At 42.2% G+C, this 22,456-nt stretch overlaps 2 protein-coding genes across 4 annotated transcripts in view; both read right to left on the bottom strand.

The window, feature by feature from the left end:
* The window catches only part of LOC138974301 (protein broad-minded-like), a 40,922-nt gene that overhangs the window by 5,891 nt on the left and 12,575 nt on the right, over nt 1-22,456 (bottom strand). For 2 of the 3 annotated variants that reach the window (XM_070347020.1, XM_070347023.1), the window contains exons 9-28: nt 22,263-22,324; nt 21,794-21,920; nt 20,911-20,967; nt 20,128-20,230; nt 17,840-17,974; nt 17,266-17,352; nt 16,647-16,789; nt 15,978-16,105; nt 15,348-15,546; nt 14,745-14,833; nt 14,208-14,346; nt 12,695-12,901; nt 10,687-10,806; nt 8,779-8,867; nt 8,125-8,235; nt 6,970-7,075; nt 6,122-6,218; nt 5,758-5,796; nt 1,911-2,033; nt 1,130-1,213 (exon numbers count right to left, since the gene is read on the bottom strand). In XM_070347020.1, the coding sequence (XP_070203121.1) occupies nt 1,130-1,213; nt 1,911-2,033; nt 5,758-5,796; nt 6,122-6,218; nt 6,970-7,075; nt 8,125-8,235; nt 8,779-8,867; nt 10,687-10,806; nt 12,695-12,901; nt 14,208-14,346; nt 14,745-14,833; nt 15,348-15,546; nt 15,978-16,105; nt 16,647-16,789; nt 17,266-17,352; nt 17,840-17,974; nt 20,128-20,230; nt 20,911-20,967; nt 21,794-21,920; nt 22,263-22,324 (2,245 nt within the window). The remainder of the gene's footprint in view (nt 1-1,129; nt 1,214-1,910; nt 2,034-5,757; nt 5,797-6,121; nt 6,219-6,969; nt 7,076-8,124; nt 8,236-8,778; nt 8,868-10,686; nt 10,807-12,694; nt 12,902-14,207; nt 14,347-14,744; nt 14,834-15,347; nt 15,547-15,977; nt 16,106-16,646; nt 16,790-17,265; nt 17,353-17,839; nt 17,975-20,127; nt 20,231-20,910; nt 20,968-21,793; nt 21,921-22,262; nt 22,325-22,456) is intronic. The other variant, XM_070347030.1, reaches the window with a different exon arrangement.
* Nucleotides 18,559-22,456, bottom strand: part of LOC138974345 (uncharacterized) — a 436,114-nt gene continuing 432,216 nt past the window's right edge. The window contains exon 2 of the mRNA XM_070347067.1: nt 18,559-20,084. Coding sequence (XP_070203168.1) covers nt 19,157-19,645 — 489 coding nt within the window. The 5' untranslated portion in view covers nt 19,646-20,084 and the 3' untranslated portion in view covers nt 18,559-19,156. The remainder of the gene's footprint in view (nt 20,085-22,456) is intronic.

Genomic DNA, 22,456 nt, shown 5'->3' with positions numbered 1-22,456 from the left:
CATGAATCCATTCATACATGTACCACATAAATGTAATTGCCTCTTTCTGCACTCGTCTGCCGATAAATTACAAATCTAATTGCATCTATAAGCTGAGATAAATAGCTCATAAATATACTAACATCTAGGTGCCACAGTAAATCTCCCAATATCTTGCCCTTTCAATTCAAGACTGAATCAACTGATACCTCAGAAACTTAACAAACTATTCTGAGCCTAATCGACACAAAAACAATTCACAATAAAAGAAATGTATGCAAAGAGAGAGAGAGGGAGAGAGAGAGAGAGAGAGAGAGAGAGAGAGAGAGAGAGAGAGAGAGAGAGAGAGAGAGAGAGAGAGAGAGAGAGAGGGGGTGTAGAGAGAGAGAGAGAGAGAGAGAGAGAGAGAGAGGGGGGGGTGTAGAGAGAGAGAGAGAGAGAGAGAGAGAGAGAGAGAGACAGAGACAGAGACAGAGAGACAGACAGAAAGACAGACAGACAGAAAGACAGACAGATGGAGAGAGAGAAAACACACACCCCACTGAAGATTATAAAAAAAGAAAAGGTCTTCACATAAAGTAGGCTGAACTTTAAAAAAAAAGTTTAATTCAACTGCACTCACGTAACACACAAAAAGATAACAACAAAGATCATGAAGTCATGTAATCTCATTTAAAAACAAACCTATTAAAAAGAAAAAAAATCTGTTAATAGCAATAAAAGTCCAGCAATTATTTTATCGGATATCTCAAAGATTGAGCAATCTGATTTTGTGCTGATGAATTCAATTTTGAAGAAATGAATACGATCGAGTGAGTGTGTGGGATAAAAGAAACAGTAGCTTTAAACTGAAAAGAAAATCACAAGTAGATCTCCTTTTCAGCAGAAGATGACACAGCCTCTAGCATTAATTTGCAATATCAGGTATGTGATCATCTTCCAATTGTTCATTACTCCCCTGTCCCCAAGCATCACATTTTTCAGACCACATCAAATTACCTGAAAAGCTTTCATCAATTAATTCAGAAAGGAAATTCCTATACTGATCATATCAATAATGAAACCCCAGACATCACCATTCTGTGCCCGATGTTCCCGCACACACACAAGCACAGACAGACAGACACACACACACACATACAATCATTACCTGAAAACTCCAGTTGAGGGAAGATGGCCTCACTTTGTATCTGGGTCAGGGTCGTGACCCCTTCCTCCAGTAGCTGTTGCAGGACTGAAATGACATCAAAATCACCTCATATATATAATTTATATCACAAATGAAAAAGGAGTATTTTTGCCATCTATTCTAAAAGAACTGTCCTTCTGTAAATGATATGGCTGAGATCATCTCAGATCCGACCAGGCCTTCACATGGGGTAAGACCCTCCCTCCACTTGGACACACACCAACAATCAACATCTCCACTGCTTTCTGTACCGAGTGGGAATTTGTTAATGAATTGATTTCTTAAAAAGCCACTACTTATTCCTGCATGCATGTGTTTGAGCTTTCCAAGCTGTGAGACTTTTGGTGTGAACTTGTGATCTTTATTTCATTTTTCAGTTCATTTAAATTTTAATTTTCATATTTTTATTGTCCCATCGCTGGAAATTCGGGTCGCTTGCTCCCAGTGGAAAGCTAGCAGCAACAGAGTCGTGCTACCCAGGTGTTTGCGCTTTTAGGTGTAATCAGCCACCTGTAATTATAGCAGAAAGACCAAGGTCTTTTTCGTGCAACTGTGGTGACACGGGGGTGGAACATGGATACCGTCTCTGAGTCTGCACATAAAGCTGACCCGTGTCCGTCCCACCCCGGATTCGAACCAATGACCCTAGGATCACAAGTCCAGTGCTCTACCACTTGAGCTACCTGGCCCCTGGCATGCAATAAACCCCTGTCAACATGTAGCAACAGCTGCAATAGCTCACCTGCTCCTTTGGTCTGGTCGGGCTTGGTGGTCAGCATCTTAGCAAAGAGAATGCGACACTTGTCCAGCCACGCTGACCCCCGCTTCTCTCCCTTTGTGGCTAGGAACTTTGTCAACTCCGTCTCTGTTGACCAACAAACCTTACACTGCAGGCAAATGAGATGATATATGACTTTTTCTTTAGAATTAGAACTGTTATTCATTTCAAGGATAACTCTGATGCTCGATTACGACTGCTATTCATATGCCTCCATCTTTACTCAAATCCCATTCCTTAACTGATAGATAGTATAGTTTTTTGTATGTCTTTATGATGTGAAAATTGTCCATATCAAGGCTTGGAAGCATAAAACAAAACAATATTTGTCTTATCAAATAGCTTTACAAGTTCTGCGGAGTCTCTGGGAAAAAAAGGTTTTCTTATTCCTGTATGAGAAAATAAAACATTTAGAAAGCTACAGTAAAATTCCTGATAAATCTGCTCTTGGATAACAGATGACCCACAGCACCAGGCGCCTTTAAACAATCCTCCCAAAAAACGCATCTCTGCAGAAGTGCATTTTGCTGTTAAAAAATATTACCTATCTGTACATATCACCCATGATTTTTTTTCTACAGTAAAACCTGAGTCTAGCGGACCCTTGTTGTAACGGCCACCTGCTACATACGGACAGTTTATCATGGCACGAACACGATTTCAACAATAACTAACCTTTAACGGGCGGACACCTGCCACTTACGGACGCGGACACGATTTTTCGGACCGTAGGAAGTGTAAACACTGTCACAAACGGACACAACGTACATAAAAACGCAACTTCGAAAACTCGACTGTTATGCAGTCAGTGCTCGGCAGCCGTAGCCGTAGCACAAATGGTTGTTGATTGGTTGTCCTGTCCCTTTTCTGACCAATCAGTGGCTTGTTTAGATGGAGACCCACTTTCGCTGACTCACTTTCGCTTCGCTCACTTTCGCTTTTCCGCATTGTGGATACAGTCACAACCAAAAGCAACAGTAGACTACTGTGTTTGAAAATGGAATCTCCAGCAGGAAAAAGAAAAGCGTTGACTTGAGAGCAGCGTGTCGCTGCCTTGAAAAAACTAGATAGCGGCCAATCATGCCGAGATGTGGCGAAGGAGATGGGATGTGGTAAAACACAGATCGCGAGGATCAAATCGGAAAAAGAAGACGTGATGAAGGAGTGGGAGTCAGGTGCGCGAATCGACCAAAAAACTGTGAAACGTCGGAAAACGCAATATGAAGACCTGAACAACGTGGTATGGGAGTGGTATGGCAACCATTTATCATTTACCACTCCCCCCTTCCCCCCTCCTACTAATCTCTCTCTCGATCTCTCTCTCTTTGTAAGCAATCGTTCGAAGGAAACAATAGTTAACACAGCTAAATTTCTGTTCCATGCATTTATGCTGAGACTAGAAAAACTGAATGAAACAAGAGCTGACCCAATTTGGTCGAGACACACTGCGGAATTTCCCGTTGAATGACTGATGAAGAGTCAGCTATTTTTAGCTTTGTGACGTCCGACTTGCGTAAGTTTGAATGCACAGTGTGTGTGTAGGGAACGGGGTAGGTGGGGGGGATGTTGTTGTTGTTGTTATTTGCTACATGTATCATTTGTTTACTCACATTTTTAGTGAGTCTCATGTTCAATCCAATAAATACATACTACAGGACTGACAAAAAGTGTCTTGTTCATTTTACGTGCTCTTTGTAAAATTTTGCCCCGGCCCCTCCACCTGTGAAGAAGGGACACCTGTCTAATAGGGACACTATTACCATTCCCCAAGGGTGTCCGTTAGAGACAGGTTTTACTGTATTTAAACTCATGAATTGTCAGTTTTAAACCATTTCACAGATCTCTTTATGTCTCTTTTTAAATCCGATCCAATGATTTATGACATGAGCAAAAAGTACAGGTGTAACTAAAAATCATCCCTTGAAAATCCAAATGAAAAATAAAATGTAGACTCCCCCTAATTCTTCACACTTAAGGTATAAGTGAATTAATTCTCCGTAGCTATCATATATTAGACTTGTAGTCATAGAATAATAGAATAATCAGTCATAAAAGAAAGTATCATCCTGCTAATGTTCTGGGAATAATCATCTTGGCAACATATGTCGACCAAACTGACCAAAGACTGATCCGCTGACAATGACATTCAGTGGTCTGTTTTTGAGTGAATAGAAGCGAGAACACAGTGTCCATTTTCAGGGTCAAACAGCAGACAACACTGCACGCAGTGCAATGGATTCACTCGCTTACCTATTAATTTGTACCACTCACTGCAGTGGTTCTTATAACTCTGCGTCCTGTTAGCTCGCACATAAAGATCTATATAAAATAATTAACCCACAGGGATGCAGCATATTTGTTTTTTAAATTCTCCTGACAGCAGAATGCAGTTACCTTTGCTGTTGAAAGCTCTGCATGGATCTGAAAGACCGAGTCATCACATTTCTCCTGTGTCAGGAAACTGCAATGCTTTTCTCGTCACTCTTGTTTGTTTGTTGGTTGGTTTTTGTGTGTGGGTTTTTTGTTTGTTTGTTGGTTGGTTTTTAGCTCCTTGGCATTTTTCATTCCTGTTTTACTTCAGGCTCCCTCCAAAATTATTTCACAAAAGCCTTTCAGGAAAATGTTACATTTCACCTTTGTGAAACTTTTCAGTTTCACAAAGGTGAAATGTAAAATTTTCCTGAAATACTTGTGGCATGAAATGCATTGCACATTGTGCAACACCACAGTGTGTGTGGAAGAACAGCAATCCAAATCTTGCAACGTGGTCAAAGTATATATACTTGGTGGCAAAAGTCCTTCTCTTTAAAAAAAATAAATAATAAAAAAATTCACGCCACTGTGTGCATGGTTACCTGCTGCCGTTTTTCGTCCTGCACCTGACAAAAGGTGTAACACATTGTGGGAATGACTCAGTCAAGAAGCTGCTCAGCATGATGTGTTTGTCAAACAATCTATTACCTACCTTACTATTGAATTTTTCTCACATAATAAATACAAATACCAGCCACACATGCAGTTCTTCTAAAATGCCTACAAAACACCTGGTTGAAATGTCTGCTTCCAAATAAATTAATGTTCAAATAGCAGAATGTACCGGCAATTACTTGAAGAAGCTCAGTTAAATTATTTCTGTACAAATGTATAATGCCATGCTGGCATTTTTCATAATAACATGTATTACAAGGATCATGACATAATTTCCTTCCAAAGTATCCACGCAAAAAATATGATGTCTAAATGATCAATCTCTGATCAGCTGGGGCTACTTTATCTTTGTTTTGTTCTACATTTTCACTGGAAAACAGCTGCAAACACAGCTGTGTAAATGAAACATGTACGCTGTATGTGATAGAAGCGGCGTGTCAATCTCAGAGAGCAACACAACAAACCTGGCTTGGTGATTAAGAACGCTGAAACAATTAACAACTGGTTGCAAACACATGAACTAAAACATTTAAGTGCAATTGACGACTTTGATGAAGAAACGGTAACAACTTTTCTGTCAACAACTGTGATGCAACATGATGCTACAAAGAAGACAAGAATCAAACAATTGTATTAAAATAAAATAAAATCTCTAACAGAGTGCCTCAAAAGTGAAACAGCTAACAACTTCGTATGGCAATAACTGTGATAAAATGATTCAGACCATGCACAAACATTAAGAAACAAACCAACATAACAAAAATAAATTATGCTAATTTTGTTTTTAAAAACACTAAATTGCCTCAATGCTGAAATAATTTACAGGCAAGAGAATAACCAACAACTCTCACAACAGAATCAACTGGTAACAGACAGCTACTACCTTCTTCAATAGGACAGTACATAATCACTGCAACAGGATCTGGGGCATATATACAACAATTTTGATAAAACAGGGAACAAATTTTGTCATCAACATGTTTCTGAGGTTGAGGTTTATTTACTCTAAAAAATAACAAAATACTGCCAGAAGAATCAGGAACTGAATGAGAAACATTCAAAATGTTTACCATTAAAAATCATGTCATCTCCCCCCCTAACCGGCAACCTTAAATAGAATGTTCTTATTTCTACCTGGAACCGGATCCACACTGAAAAAAAGACTGCAAAAATAAATGGACACAGAAGAGAAGAGGTGACAAAAATGCTGGCACGACAGAGCAAAAAGCGTATTTGTTGAGCCTCACCTTGCTTGATGGTGGAGCGACCAGTCAGGTTGGGCGTGTACTCTCGTGGGACAGGGAATGAAGAAAACAGTGGGAATGGGTAAAGGCTGTCTTTGCCCTGAAAATAGAAAGGCACACACAAACATATCTTAAGTCAAATGGGGATTATATACAGAAAAGGGATAGAGATGATGCACAAGCTGACAACTTTTTTTTACTGCAAAACGCATTACAACTGGGAACTTCTTCTTCTTCTGCGTTCATGGGCTAAAACTCCCACGTACAGTCGTGTTTTTTGCACAAGTGGATTTTTACGTGAATGACCGTTTTTACCCCGCGATTAAGGCAGCCTTACGCCACTTTCAGGAGGAACTGGTAACAAGAACTCATACAGATGATCCCCTGAAACTTGCTATGCTGAAAACAAGACATTTAGTTGTTGTCTAATCTTTGCGTACTCATGGGTTCGACGACTAACTTCAGAGTTCTCAACACAACCTATGGGTTGGGTTTGTAGCTCAATCAGTGTCGCCATTTGTGTGGGTTCAAACCCAGGTACGGCAGGGATTATTCTGCATTTCTCGGAGTCAATGTTCCCAAATGGCGGGGTAAAAATGTTCAGTACAGACTCTAAGCAAATGAAATTCTGCCACCCTCATGTTCCAATGCATGCACAAAGACTGATGCACATGTTTAAGATCCAGAGTTTCCAGCAAAACTCTAGGGCCTTGGAAACTCACACACACATACACTGTGAAAGGTGGTGTCAGGCTGCCCGCATTGCAAGGTAAAAATGCATCTGTACACAAATGTAAAGTATATGTATGTGTATTTGGGAGCAAGGTATACAGTGCAAAACACAACTGTACCAGTGAACGAGGGGGCAGGATTCGCTCGGTGGGTCCTCCCAGCAGGTGACACCTGACTAGGATGTAGTTACGCTCCACTGACAGCATGTCCACAATGATCCCGTCCCTGGACCATCACAAACAGAACAGTTCAAAATGTGATACAAGTCATACAAACCACAACAGTTAAAACACAAACTACCTGTGTATGAAATGTGATATAAGTCATACAAATCACAACAGTTAAAACACAAACTACCTGTGTATTAAATGTGATACAAGTCATACAAATCACAACAGTTAAAACACAAACTACCTGTGTATGAAATGTGATATAGTCATACAAATCACAACAGTGAAAACACAAACTACCTGTGTATGAAATGTGATACAAGTCATACAAATCACAACAGTGAAAACACAAACTACCTGTGTATTAAATGTGATACAAGTCATACAAATCACAACAGTTAAAACACAAACTACCTGTGTTTTAAATGTGATACAAGTCATACAAACCACAACAGTTAAAACACAAACTACCTGTGTATTAAATGTGATATAGTCATACAAATCACAACAGTTAAAACACAAACTACCTGTGTTTTAAATGTGATAAAGTAAAAAAAATAAAAGTAAAAAATAAAAATAAATACAAAATGTGATAAAGTTAACCAAATCGCAACAGTTAAAACCCAAATTATCTAAAAGACCGTGTCCCCTGGGCATAAGAAATGAATATACCAGGCGTTAAAACTTCAGAAGGAACTGTATCGATCGCTGAAACTTTGGAAAAACATGTGAAGATGTTAAGCCTAAACACTTTGCATTAATTGTTATCAAAAGTTTCTGTTTATATTGACGGTTCTGTGCATAGCAAATGTCTTGTTCACTGGGAACATTGCCATCTCAGAGCTAATTGGCTTCAAAGACCTACTATGAAGCACTTTTCATCAGCACTTCATTTTTGCCATGAAAGAAACAAGTTTTCACCGACTTATTTTCTCTTCTGTCACATGATTAGTTAGGGGAAAAAACACATTATTTACTATGTTTGAGACAAGATCTTGCAACATACATTGTCTACTTGATGCGCAATACAGCCCTGAAAGACGTTCACACTTTTCTAAAACACAGAAACTGTTCTCATTTTTACACATGAATTTTTCTCCATACCTTCCATCTGTTTTGCACTGAGCCTGTGCATTGAGCAGGACTTTCTCAAACTTGTACTGAGACTGCAGAAGGAGGTAGGAATCCAGACATGATACCATCACGCTCAGCAACCTGCAGAAACGAAAACACATGTACAACAGACAATTACAACCATGAAAAACACTTGCGTGGGTACCTACATGCAATAGCACGCAAATATTCATGGAGACTTCAAAAAGCACATCCAATATCAAATCAAATTACAGGGTCATCTTTCAAATACATGTACAAGCTTTTATCTTTCAATCTTTTCCTTACCAACACAATCATGCTTCCACGTGCAGCATATAAAAATGTGAACACATGCCTGAACGCACGTGTGCATCTAAGTGTCCTTTTTCATTTGTTTCATTTTGTTGTGTGGCTGCTGACAGATTAGTTCTGAATAAATTCCTAGACTGTTCTGAGACATTTGACAAAAATAAATCAATAAAGAAATAAACAAATAAATAAAAGGATGAATATGAATATGAATATGAATATAAACTTCGGAATACATCAATGCATGAATAACATTAATAAATAGATCAATAAATCAATCAATCAACAAACTGATTGATTCATTTCAATAAAAAGTGACAAGGGCATGATCGAACTAATGATTCGGCCACTCACTTGAGCCCCAGGCAGTGTGACTGTTCGAAGTGGAAGAGGGAGTGGATTTTCTCTGGGTTGTCCAAGATCACCAGTCTGTCCAGCAATGCCTGAAAAACAATAATCACGCCAAGTTCAGTGTGCAGTGACTATCCCCAGTTGCACAACTGTTACTTAACTCCCAAAGCTTGAGTGACTGAAGCACCTAGCATATAACCACATCATGTCCCAAATAGACACTAGTTCTGGGGACAAAAAAACCATGTTAGCATGACAGAAGCATTTAAACTAAACCTTGAGCCTCAAATTAAGTGGGCAAAGATCTGATAAACAAAGGGAAGTAAGCACTCTAAATGCATACAACATTTGTAATAGAGTAATGCCCCTGTCACACTTGACCGGATAGAGCCTCCGACCGTGAAACGGATGGCATATTTGTTTATCTGTTGGCAAAGTGGTCAGTCCGGTAAAAAAAATCCAAACCACGGCCGTATTTGCACCGCACATGGAACAGTTGAAACGTACCGGTAACGAACATGTAACGCACGGCTACAGTTCAATCAGCCAAGTGTCTCCAAATGATTGACGAACAACAAACGAACATGAACCGGCCAATCAAAACGCGCACAGGATTCATTCCGGACAAACCGAACACATAACGGACATCAGATTTGGAAGCTTCCAAGAACCTTTTTATATGCCCTGGGATGATCAGGTTCTTACGGTAGTCAGTTCCTCCCCCAATAGTTGTCCTGCAGGTATTCTGTAGGTATGCTGTATTCATCAGTTCTGTACGTTTTATCCGTTTTTCAATTCGTTTGTCTATTCGTCGTGTCCGGTGTTTATCCTGCAGGCATCCTGTGTTTCTCCGTTAGGTGTTCGTTTAAGGTCCGGTTAACGCGTGGCGTATGCGTTCAAGTTCCATCTACGGACTGGATAACGTATCCCCCCCCCCCCCGTACACCTACAGCATATAAACGAAGGAATTACAAACACTGACAGGAGATATACAGGACAGAACGGACACGCACAGGACAGCCAACGAATATTCTTGTTTGTCACTGTCCGTTTCAAGTTTTGTGCATGCACAAAACTTTCTAACGGATGCAGGCGGACACACCGCACATCACCTGACATGAAACGAATGTTCCGAACATAAAACGCACATAAAACGAACATAAAACGAACATTGACGAACATCACCGGATAAACAAATATGTCATCCGTTACACGTTTGGAGGCTCTATCCGGTCAAGTGTGACAAGGCCTTAAGTGAGAGTTTTTTGGAACCATTCTCCTGGCACTTGAGAGAATAACAAGCATTGAAATGAACAAGCGACTTTCATCTTCAAATCAGGCAAAGTCTACTTCGCGAAGCTGGTTGCACGATGCTTTGGTATTGAATTTTTGATAAAAAGACTTCGCAATATCAAAAAGTTTTCTTTGAGTGTTTAATTGCCAATCACTTACGTTTTTCTTCCAGTGTTCGTGTCAGGAATTTCTCAGCAGGTTCTAATCCTCAGTGGGCAGTGTCTCCTCTTCCTCTATTCCTCCCCTCCCCCCCCCCCCCCCCCCCCACAACCCTAGAAAGAAGTCTGTTCAAGGTCCATTCCTACCCATGTAGATCATGCATATTTGTCAAATCCACATAGATCTGTCCAGGCTTATGCCCTGGATAAAAGAACATTCCTCAACTTGAACACATACCAAAACTGTACAGCCTTGCTACTTTCTGTGCCAAGTGGAATTTTTTGCTAAATAAATTCCACATGTTGACATTAGCATTAGTTATGTAATCAATTCAACAACACAAATTCCCATTCTACACAGAAAAGGAGTCAGGCCATTGAATTATGGTATGTGTTCAAGTTGAAAGATGGCCTTGTCAAAGCATGGACAGATGTATGGTGGCTGACATCCATCACTCACAGGAATGGTGTCCGGAACTTCCCTGAAGGTGTAGTGATCCTTGGTGGGCAGGGTCTGTCCTTTCAGCACCTCGTACACTGCAGGGAACGCTGACAGGACGTTCACCATCCGTGTGAAGTGCTGCATGACATAGTGTGAAAAGAAAGAAAATGAAATCGCAAAACTTATACAGTACATAACCATCGGAACTTAAACTCAAAATTGAATCTTTACATAAAGACCGAAACTTGATTTGAAAATAATCCATATAGAATTGTCTAACATTAACAAAACGTCACTTTGACCTGTTTTTATTTGAAGTCAGACATTGACACAATCAGAGCTCTCCTTATCATCAGATTTGTAAGGTAAAATCTGCGTAAAGAAATATCAGCTAGTAGGTATGACCCGTTTCCAATTTCATTTCTGGTATGTTTGCTTGATTTTCAGAAAATACTGGAACTTTTCGGTCATGCAATCCCTGGTTTAGAGCAGATAAACATAGACTGAAATTCTGTCAGTTTTCGTTCTTTTCTGTTCTTTTCACGTACCCCCTAAGAGGCTTTTTGAAATAAATCTTAGATCATGACTTGACTTGACTGATAGATTTTCATACAATCTATCTATATATATATACGACTTGTGTCTGTGTGTGTGTGTGTGTGTGTGTGTGTGTGATTGATCGCCATGCACGGCCAAAGTTCTCGATGGATCTGCTTCAAATTTGGTGGGCTTATTGACAGAGACCCCGGACACAACCTGATCGATGAGATATTTCAACACGTGCTCTCAGCGCGCAGCGCTGAACCGATTTTCGTTTTTCACTGCACGTTACTATTTTTAGATCTCCCTTCCTTCGTGCGCTGGCGTCAATCAATATTCCCGTTTGTACGTTTATATTTAGAAGGTCACTGCACGTTACTATTTTTAGATCTCCCTTCCTTCGTGCGCCGGCGATGCCGGCGTACACCCGGCAAAGCCGGGTCCCCGGCGACGGCCGGGTATTCGGCTCTACTTCTTCCCGGCGAAGCGGGTAATCATCTAGTATATATATATACGACTAGTGTCTGTCTGTCTGTCTGTCTGTCTGTCTATCTGTCTGTCTGTCTGTCTGTCTGTTCGCGATGCACGGCCAAAGTTCTCGGTGGATCTTTTTCAAATTTGAACACCGTATTCAGCTACACCCCGGACACAACCTCATCGATGAGATATTTCAACACGTGCTCTCAGCGCGCAGCGCTGAACCGATTTTGGTTCCACCTCAGCTACCCGGGCCCCCATACCGACACACCAAAGCCGCTAGACCACATCACAACGCCAAAGTTCTCGGTGGATCTTTTTCAAATTTGGACACCGCATTCAGCTACACCCCGGACACAATATCATCGATGAGATATTTCAACACGTGCTCTCAGCGCGCAGCGCTGAACCGATTTTGATTTTTCTGTTCATTTCACCATTCCCAGTAACTCTTCCTTATCTTCTCCAGTGTTTTGCGTTTATCTCCCTTCCTTCGTGTGGCTTCAATCCATATTCCCGTTTCTACGTTACTATTTTTACAATGTCACTGCGCTGTCCAGAACGCTTCCCTTGCACCCGTAAGTTGTTCTTACTGTCAAAGTGAAAAGGTCGAATCAATTTATAGCCACGCGAAAAATACACTGTCACCTATCTCTATATATTTATAGATATAGATATACATATATTTATACGGCTTCTGTGTGTGTGTGTGTGTGTGTTTGTGTGTGTGTGTGGGCAACACCTGTGGATTATAGAGTTCTGTTTGTGATGGGGTCTAGCGGCTTTTGTCTGTCTGTATGTTCTGGCATTTGAGAAGCCACAACAGAAAATATAGGGCTAAGAAATAAGCTCTAAAATTCTCAATCCCGTTTGACAGGACTTCGCCTTCAAAGGTGATTGTGGTGAACCGCCACGCTATTCACCCCGGCGAAGCCGGGTATTCCTCTAGTAATTAATAGGTAAGCACTAATGCCTCACCACAGAGCAGCACCTATAACACAACACCAACCTTCATGGCGGCCCTGTCAATGGAGTCAGTGGGCCAGTGGGTGGGCAGGAAGAGGACGGCATCCTCAGGACCGCACTCCAGCGAGGACCACAGCTCCAACAGCAGGGCGGCTATGTAGCCCGTGTTCTGCAGAGCCATCATGCCCGGGGCTGTAGCCGCCACCTGGGTCAGCATGTAGCCGTAGCCAAACTTCTCACACTTGCTGACCTGCGGGAACACGGGAAGAGGCATGTTTGAGACACCAAACTTCTCACACTTGCTGACCTGCGGGAACACGGGAAGAGGCATGTTTGAGACACCAAACTTCTCACACTTGCTGACCTGCGGGAACACGGGAAGAGGCATGTTTGAGACACCAAACTTCTCACACTAGCTGACCTGCGGGAACACGGGAAGAGGCATGTTTGAGACACCAAACTTCTCACACTTGCTGACCTGCAGGAACACGGGAAGAGGCATGTTTGAGACACCAAACTTCTCACACTTGCTGACCTGCGGGAACACGGGAAGAGGCATGTTTGAGACACCAAACACAGTCGAACCTGTCCTTGATCACCTCACAAAAGCAACCACTTGCGCAAAACGACCACTCTGAAAAATCCTGGACGAATTTTTTTTCTTCTATATAATTCACCATTCCGCCGGGGTCAGGCTATCTCCAATTAGGTGGCGGGGCGACCATCCCCAACCCGGCGGGTCCCCAGGCGGCGGATAGGGGGCGTCCCTTAGAGATAAGGGATTGCAGCGATATAAGTCGGGCTTGCCCGGACGAATAAGCTGTCCTGGACCAACTGGCGGTGTTCCTATCAGAGCGGGGTGGTTAACAGGTCCTATAGTCCTACAGGTTGACTAGTAAATACCCTATGTGCTCATACGGGTTCATCACGTGGGTAAGGGGCGCGTTAAAACCTCTGCTACCTGTGCTCCCAGGTAAGGTCCCTGACCAGGAGCTAAGGGTGGGGTAACCCCGACAGAAACCTCTAGTGCTGAAGTCAGCGGTACTGAGCGAGACAGCGCACTTTAACGGATCACAGTACCACGCACACCATCGCCATGAATACGCATTCACCATTCCATGGTGACCACCTGTCCAAAACAACCCCTTTTGATCAGTCCCTTGGGTGGTTGTTATAGACAGGTTGGACTGTAGAAAGCTTGGTACAGTGGTTCCAGTGATGTGAGGCCCCTCCAACCAGAGGGCGCTTCCCAGTAAAGGACACCTTCAGTAGCCCCTTTATCTATAATCTTAACCGGATATACCTGTCATGACAAGCAACCTGCTATTTAGGGACACTCTCGAGTGATCCAAATACTGTCCTTTTATGGCAGATACCACAGTTTGACAAATGGTTGGCATACAAGTATCATATCTAAAAAGGAAACAAAGAGAAACCAGAAGCATTTTTTTTATTTCAAGGTAATCTAGGACCAGCTAAAGGATTGATCGAAATGTGCATATTTTCAATGAATAATAACTGCCATCTCCCTCCATCTCTCTCTCTCTCTCTCTCACCTGTAGTTTCTTCTCATATCTCTGGTACATGTAGGTGACACACTCGTTCATGGCACCCGTCTGCTGTAGGAGGAGGATTCCCTTGGCCGTGCTGGCAAAATTCAGCAGGTTGTCTCTCAGCGTATCCTCCCAAAACAGACTGCAAATCAGTTAGAAAAGGTAGCTTACAAACACAAATCGTTGGCATACAAAAGTTTAAGTATTTTCCAGTTCATGAACTAGTACTAGTTGCCTTCTTCAGAAGAACACACACACACACACACACACACACACACACACACACACACACACACACACACACACACACACACACACACACACACACACTTTCAGCGTTAACACATCTTATGCTTGAGATCAACATCTCATTATATAAAGCAAACACTAAACACCAGCAGGTCACTCTCTGCTGGTTTCAATAGCAATCTTTTTGCCTGTTATTTTTTATTTAATTTTTTACTGAACGCTCATCCAAAGGAGCAGCATCCTATGTTACAAATAACGCATGAGATAGATGAGGAGAAGAAAAAGACTGACATGTTGTAGTCCTTGATGGATTTGCTACTGTCCTCTGCCCTGCTGTCAGATGGGGTAGGTGTGGCTGCTCTCTCTGCTGCCTGTGATGCCTGGAAAAATAGACAGTATGTGAGAACAACAACATCAAAGCTCCAGTCAACACACCTTATCAGCCATGCAAGGATAAATAACACATTTTATAAATGAAACAATGAACTTTTAATGAGTAAACAAACTTGCTCTCTCAAAATTTTCACCGCAGGTGTCCCAAAATAAAGTCATTGTGAAAAATTACAAAAGCAAGATGAAATGTAAGGGCATCAAACTGATTGTTCTCCAAACAGTTTTCTCTCCAAGATCAATTCACGACAAGACCATAATATGGCACTGTCAAGGTAGAGAACACATAATACACAGGTTAGTTGACACCTACATGCAGCTATCAAACAGAGGTACAGGAAGTAAGGAGACATAATAGAACATAAGCAACTGATAATAAAAGCACAACACTTCTAGGGGCCTCTCATCAAGCTCCAGCATCAGAGAGGTACAGACTACAAAACAGAGGATGAATGTTGCACAGGTATGATTCAGATATCCCAAAAATACAGGTATCATATTGACCTCTCTCCAAGCCTGAGCCACACAGGTGTGCAGATCGTAGGGGTAAAGCACCAGCAGCCCCTCACATGTGTTGTAGAGCTGACGACAGACATACAGGTAGGCGCCGATGACGGTGGGCGAGGGAGGTTCACTCACTTGCGGCAGGTCTTTCAGCAAGGCTTTCTTGGTGAACTCAGCTATCAGGTGAGCTGCTGAGGATCTGTCACGCAAAACACAAATCACATGCAAACATTTCATGCATGTGCGGTCCATAAGACGTGCCTAAACTTTCCCAGACTCTTGCTTTAGACCTGTATATTCTGTGTGCTTCAAGGCTAGTGTGTCCTTTAAAAAACAAAAGTCCAATACTAACAGCAGACTAACGTCCCTAAAAGTTTCTGTGTACTCTTGCTCTCGGTGCCTATGTGTCCCAGTAAGCATGTGCATGCTCAAGCTGAAAAACCCCAGTTTACTGACATCAAAACATATGAACACACACACATGTGGGAAAAAGTACAAATGTAGCTGAACATTGCCTTTTGCACACTTCCCTAATTTCCTTGATGGAACTTCCCAGTAATGAAAAATATGCCACATACCAGTAACCTTATACATTTCTCATATTTCTTTACCCTTTTTGCAACAACTTACTTGGTACGAGAGTAGATGTTGAGGCTTTCCCCATACATGAGATAACGACGCCCCCTGGTGGTGGTCGCCAGCACACACAGAATGTCTGCCACATGCAGCAGTGTGCTCTCACTGGGCGATATTCCGTCCTGGATACAAACCATGCAATGACAAAATTATTGACAAATTCAAAAATACACTAGAACAAACGGAGTGGTAAGTATGCTGTCATAAAACGGACATGAACCTCACAATTTCTTGCTGAGCAACCGATCAGCCACAGCATATAACACAAAGGTCGTGTTGTCATGGACGAACATGTCACAACAATTCATACAGTGAAACCCCCTTTTTAAGGACATTTAATCCCTCACTTTAAATGTGATGAGCACAGTCTCGATGTCATTCACGGATAGTTAATACATGTATTGAAGTAGATATGCTGTGTCCCAAAGACCAAGACACTGCACTGACTTGTCATCACAAAAGTGAAAAACAAAAATGATACAAGCAGAAAACAGATCCAGGTATATTACAAGAACAGCAGAAGCATGATGTCACCAAGATACGCACACACACATCATGCCACCACATGACAAACGCAGAGTCAAGATGTAATCGCAACATGAAAACAGATATCAAGGAAGCTGGGCCCACACCAACGAAGCTACAGTACTCCAAAACACTTACAGATGAGTCGTCCAGGAACTGTGCAATGGGAGAGAGCAGAGTGGACATGATGTCGTCACGACACAGACACAGCATACACGCCTGCTCGTTGTTGTACAGTTCTTTTAGCACTTCTGTCACCAGTGCTGCTGCGTCGTACTGACCTGTGCACGCAGATGACCAATTTTTATCTGCCATTTTATTACTAGATATTAAAATTACAAAAGTGAAAGTTGCCAACAGTGACAAACATTCAACACAGTGTTGAGTAAAAACTGGAGACTTTTGTAAAACAAATTGTTTTCACACTGTCCTGACAACCAAATGACAACCAAAATGACTGAGTGAAAATATCTTTACTCATCGCAAAAAGTATCTGAAGATAACTGAATCTCAGAATAAAAGATGAGATAAATACAGTGATCACACTTCTGTAGTTGCATTTTATGAATAAACAGTCAAATTTGAATGTTCACAAGCAAAAATCTGCATTCTTAACACTTTCTTTAACAGGAAATCAGGAATAGACCAGAAAATTAGCAGCACTGCATTAACGATCGAGAAAAAAGGCCTCAGCAGTTCTGTGATGATGTTTCGTGTAAGAAGTGAACGCTACACCTTCAAGCAGTTTGCTACTCACTGGTAGAGGGACGATGAGAGGTGGTCACACCAGGATCCACCACCAACAGTACCAATGCCTTCAGCAACTGATTCATGTGAACTGTACCTGAAACATGCACAGGAGCCCACCAATAAAATCATAACCACAATCCAGAATCAGCATGCACACCAATGTGACTGCAGCATTTAGAAATCTTAAAAGCCGGACTAATTCTGATAAATCTGTCTGCGTTTCTAATCACTGACAGTCAGAGTATGATTTTCTTGTTTACGTGTGCGTGTGTGTGCACATGAATGTGTGTTATATTAAGTAGAGTCGAATCTGCCCTGGCAACCACATCTCAATTACAACTACCTGTCCATTAAGACCATCCCCAAAAGATCTCCGATGAGTTTATTTTTCTGAGCAAAAATCACCTTTCAATAGCGACCACCTGTCAATAATGACCACTTTTGGTTCGATTGTACTTTCCACAAAGTCAGAACTTCCACAAAGTTTGTTTCACTGATAATTATCAATGCCAAAATATTTCTTTTGGGGTTACTACTAATCTATACAACTAAAATCTGAGTTTATACACTGTTCAAACCACCTTGCTTGTCACGCAGTTTCATGGGGAAGAACTTGCGTCCATTCTTTAAGGCCAGCAGACGTGACAGAAAGAAGAGGGAGTGGATGAAGTATGCATACTCCAGCTCTGCCCCTGTGAAGTATGTACGGCCATCCGCTGAGGACACAAATTTGAGTTTCACCATTAAGTTTAAACATTGTTTCATCCCTTTAAACATTAGGGCAATCATCAGCATTTTAGAAAACAAGCAGTCACTGAGCCCACTGCTTATAGTCATATGTTTAGAACGTCACCAGCCTCTAGTAAGGTGCTATCTCCTACATTTATTCAAAACAGGATATTGGCAATTGTCAGTACAGTCGTACCAGCCCTGGTGATAAATTTTTGATAATGACCACTTGCCCATTACGATCACCATATAAAAAAAACCTGAAAAGGTTCTTTTCTACGTGGTTCACCTTTCCATAACGACCACCTGTCAAAAAGGGCCATTTTTGGCTGATCCCTTGGGTAGTCGCTATAGACAGGTTTGACTGTACATGAGAAAACAACAAACAGCCCTCGTCAAATTTTGAGAACAGCACCTTTTCAGTGTGATATCTCTTGCATTGATTTATAATAAACAAGCTATGCTTTCTGGCAGATTCAATCCACAAATAAAAATAAACTGACTGCACTGACAACTGGCCATTATTAAGGCTTCTCATGCCAACAATAAAGATACCAGACACAGCTGTAATATACTGTTCAAAAAAAGAAACGCATAGCTTGTAATATTTGGTTAATTTAGTTATATGGCTACAAGGATATCCACCAAACTGCAGAAAATGTTTATCTGGTCGTCGACCTTTCGTCCATTGCCACAAGTGAGCTCTGCACGTGACGCATGCGTTATCAGTGGCTACAATGTCAAAATTGCTCATTTGGCATGACCACTCGTCATGCTTCAGTGTAATCTCGTGAAACTCGGGGAATATTGAGCTCTCACCATGTCTTCCAAAACCCATAAAAGCGGATTGTTCGCCACAAAGAAATCAGACGACAATTCAGTGACGAAAGATGGCCCGATTGAGCAGAGAAGACCGCCAAATTGCATTGGGTCGTTTACAAGCAGGCCAAAGTCAAAGTGCAATCGCCAGGCACTTCCACGTGTCCCAGAGCACCATCAGTAGACTGTGGGTCAGGTTTCAAGCCACTGGCTCCGTTGCTGACTTGCCACGAGCGGGAAGACCAAGGGCGACAACTGCTGCTCACGACCGCTTCATACGGCTCCGCCACCTCCGGAATCGTTTCCTGTCGGCCTCATCTTCTGTCCAGGCTCTCCCCGGGCCACACCGATTATCGGACCAGACCGTGCGGAACCGCCTGCATGAAGCTGGTTTGAGAGCTCACAGACCTCACAGAGGAGCTGTCCTCACCCGCCGCCATCGCCAGAACCGAGTGCAGTGGGGCAACCAGCACCTTCGCTGGACCGTCCGGAATCACTGGAGACACGTGTGGTTCAGCGACGAGTCCTACTTCCTGCTCCAGCGACATGATGGTCGGAGGAGGGTCTACCGGAGAGTAAACGAACGTTACGCGCCCAACTGTGTGGATGAGGCACCCGTTCATGGTGGTGGAGGCGTCATGGTGTGGGGGGCGATCAATACCGCTGGAAGGAGCACCCTGGTGCACGTCCAAGGGTGCATAACTGCCCAGCGATACGTGGAGGAAATTCTGCGCCCACACGCCCTTCCTCTTCTGGCTGACCAGGATGCCATATTCCAGCAGGACAACGCTCGCCCGCACACAGCACGACTCACCACCCAGTTCCTCACCGACCACCATGTCCAGGTGCTTCCCTGGCCATCCATGTCGCCAGACATGAACCCGATAGAACACCTCTGGGATGAATTGGACAGACGTGTGCGCAGGCGAGAAGAAGCGCCGGCAAATCACCGCGATCTATTGCAGGCACTTCAGGAGGAGTGGGACACCATCCCACAGCAAGATATCCGGCATCTGATCCAGTCCATGCCCAGAAGGTGCCGGGCAGTTGTTGCTGCTCAAGGCAGTCACACCCCCTACTGACTTGACAGCCTCGGCACCCAATCGTATTGATTGACTGATTGATTTGAAGATGCAAATGAACTGTGTGTGCATTCAACTGTGTCCATACCAAATTTCAAACAAATAATCTAAATATTGGATTTTCTGTTAATTTTTTCGAAAAATAAAACAAATTTGGCAAGTAGCAACTATGCGTTTCTTTTTTTGAACAGTATAACTATACCTGAAAAGCAATAGAAGGGAACAGTTTTTGTCCTTACCCATAGCCACCTTAGACATAGCATCAGTGACATCCTCCATCATGTTGCCCTGAACTTTGCGTGACGCTGAGAAGTCCAGGCAGTGCTTCAGAGCTTGCTCGATCTGTTTTCAGCAAGGCAGAGAAAATGCCAATTATGTCTTGTACATCACTGTGCAAATAAAATCATAATTATAATCCCAAATCAGCATGCACAGCAAACAATTTTAAACTGTCAGCCCTACTTTCTGCCTAGCTCATCAGCGTAGATAAAGAAAGTATACGGCTGTTGCTGTTGTGTTTGCTTCTGCAGGTAGTATATTTGTAAGCCATTGTACCTCATTTTGAAATGGCTTCTGCAAGTGTCTGTCTTGTAAAATGATCGGATTCCATGGAACAAGTTATAATATGACAATTACATTTACTGCATCAGCCGACTCCATTGTCACGCACATATGTGCACCCCTACTAATAGAATGAGATGCAGGAAGCAACCGCAACAAGGAATGAAGTGTACCTTTTGCACTCAGCTAAGTCTTAAAAGAACTAAACAAATATACAGCTGACTTGGGGGGGCACAATAATGGTAATTGCAATTCACTGAAGTGGAATCTTGTCTTCAAATAATCTTGTAGCAGTTCCAAGTGTACACCACACTGCTAAGGAAAGTTATTCCCATGACTCCTCAAGCTCCCACCCCCATCACAATCGGCCCATCCCACCTCCTGCCTTTCACCCCCAATCCACTATATCACTATCAGCAATCTAACTAAAACTTTATCAAAAAAAGTATAAATGTACTTACAATGATACGATAGTCCTCCAGGGCCCGAATCAGTTCATTCCGACTGTAATTACCATGCTGTCAGAAACACAACGAAGTACAGCTGTTTACATTCATATTCTACTGTTTTTCTCTTATTTTGAGTTTGAATACTGTGTGTGTGTGTGACTCGGTGTGTGTGTGTGTGTGTGTGTGTGTGTGTGAGTTAGTGTGTGTGTGTGTGTGTGTGTGTGTGTGTGTGTGTGTGTGTGTGTGTGTGTGTGTGTGTGTGTGTGTGTGTGTGTGCGTGCATGCGTGCGTGCATGCATGTGTGTGTGTGTGTGTGTGTGTGTGCAAACATGTGCATGTATTTGTGTGTGTGTGTTTGTGCATGTGTGCTGATTTACTTATATTTTTACAAGATGTCTTCTAACTTCCTGCAAGCCCTACTCTTTTTCTCTTTCATCACACCAAGCTGTTTGTATCATTCAAGCAAACAAAATGCAACTGGCGCTTTTAACTGTGCTCACAATAATAACCAGTGAGTATTCTAAAAATCCCAGTATCAAATCATTCACAAAACATCCCAGTATCACAGCATTCGCAATTCCATACTTTTCCAATAAGTAAGTATCTTTATTCACAAAATCACAAAGAATGGAGACCATGAAAACAAAACATGGAGAAGAAGATGTAGTGAAAAGGGAAATGAAGAAACAGGGACGAACAAGGGGCTATATACCCAGAAAGACTTTCTTGAGACACATCTCAGATGCGGACTAGCTCTGGTGACAGCCCCAAGTGAAAAGGATTAACCAATCACTAAGAAACAATCAACTTTTTCTTTTTTTTACAATGGTTCTTCTATCTTTCAGAAGTGAGTTCAATCTAACAAAATGAAACACAAGAAGGATCCCAGCCTCACCATCCACTTGTTGAACCACTTGGCGCGTGGATCCACAATGGCGATGAAGTGGAGCGGTGTCAGGCGCCCGTGGAACGCAGGGACAGATAGCAAGCCAAGCATGCTTTCTATTACCTTCTCCATGTACCTAAAGGAAAAGATGTAGACATTATTACATGATGTTTATTATAAATACATGAATGCAAGTGGGATGTAAAAACTCTGCCTGGAAAATAGAAAGAAAGAAAAACAAAAATAAAATTGGAGGCACATTGGAACTACCTTGTAAACAACAGCCCCCCCCCCCCCCTTTACTTTCTATATCTACAAAATAGTATTAACTGCTAGGTCTTACAGGTTGCCTATTTGTTTTCTATTCGTTTCTGATTTCCAACAAGAAACGACCAGCAATGTTGACTGGTTAATGTGATTCCTGATTACGCTCACACACAGAAACGTACATGCTCTCTTAATTATTGGCTGTACTCACATTGTTGGGTACCTAACCCAGTAGTTTGTTGTTTCCTGTTGAAACTGGTTCATCAAGTAAAACTGAAACATACAAGATGAAGATAAGGATTACACAGCTTTGTTCTGTGTGCTTATAAGTACTGCTTACTATGCACATGCAAAAATTCCCCACAAGTTACAAACAGTTACCCTACCCCTCCCACTATAAAGAAC

This window comes from Littorina saxatilis, linkage group LG1, assembly GCF_037325665.1.
Source record: "Littorina saxatilis isolate snail1 linkage group LG1, US_GU_Lsax_2.0, whole genome shotgun sequence".
Classification (NCBI taxonomy): Eukaryota; Metazoa; Mollusca; class Gastropoda; order Littorinimorpha; family Littorinidae; genus Littorina; species Littorina saxatilis.
Note: the sequence above shows the minus strand (reverse complement) of the source record. Positions and strands in the feature narration are given on the sequence as shown.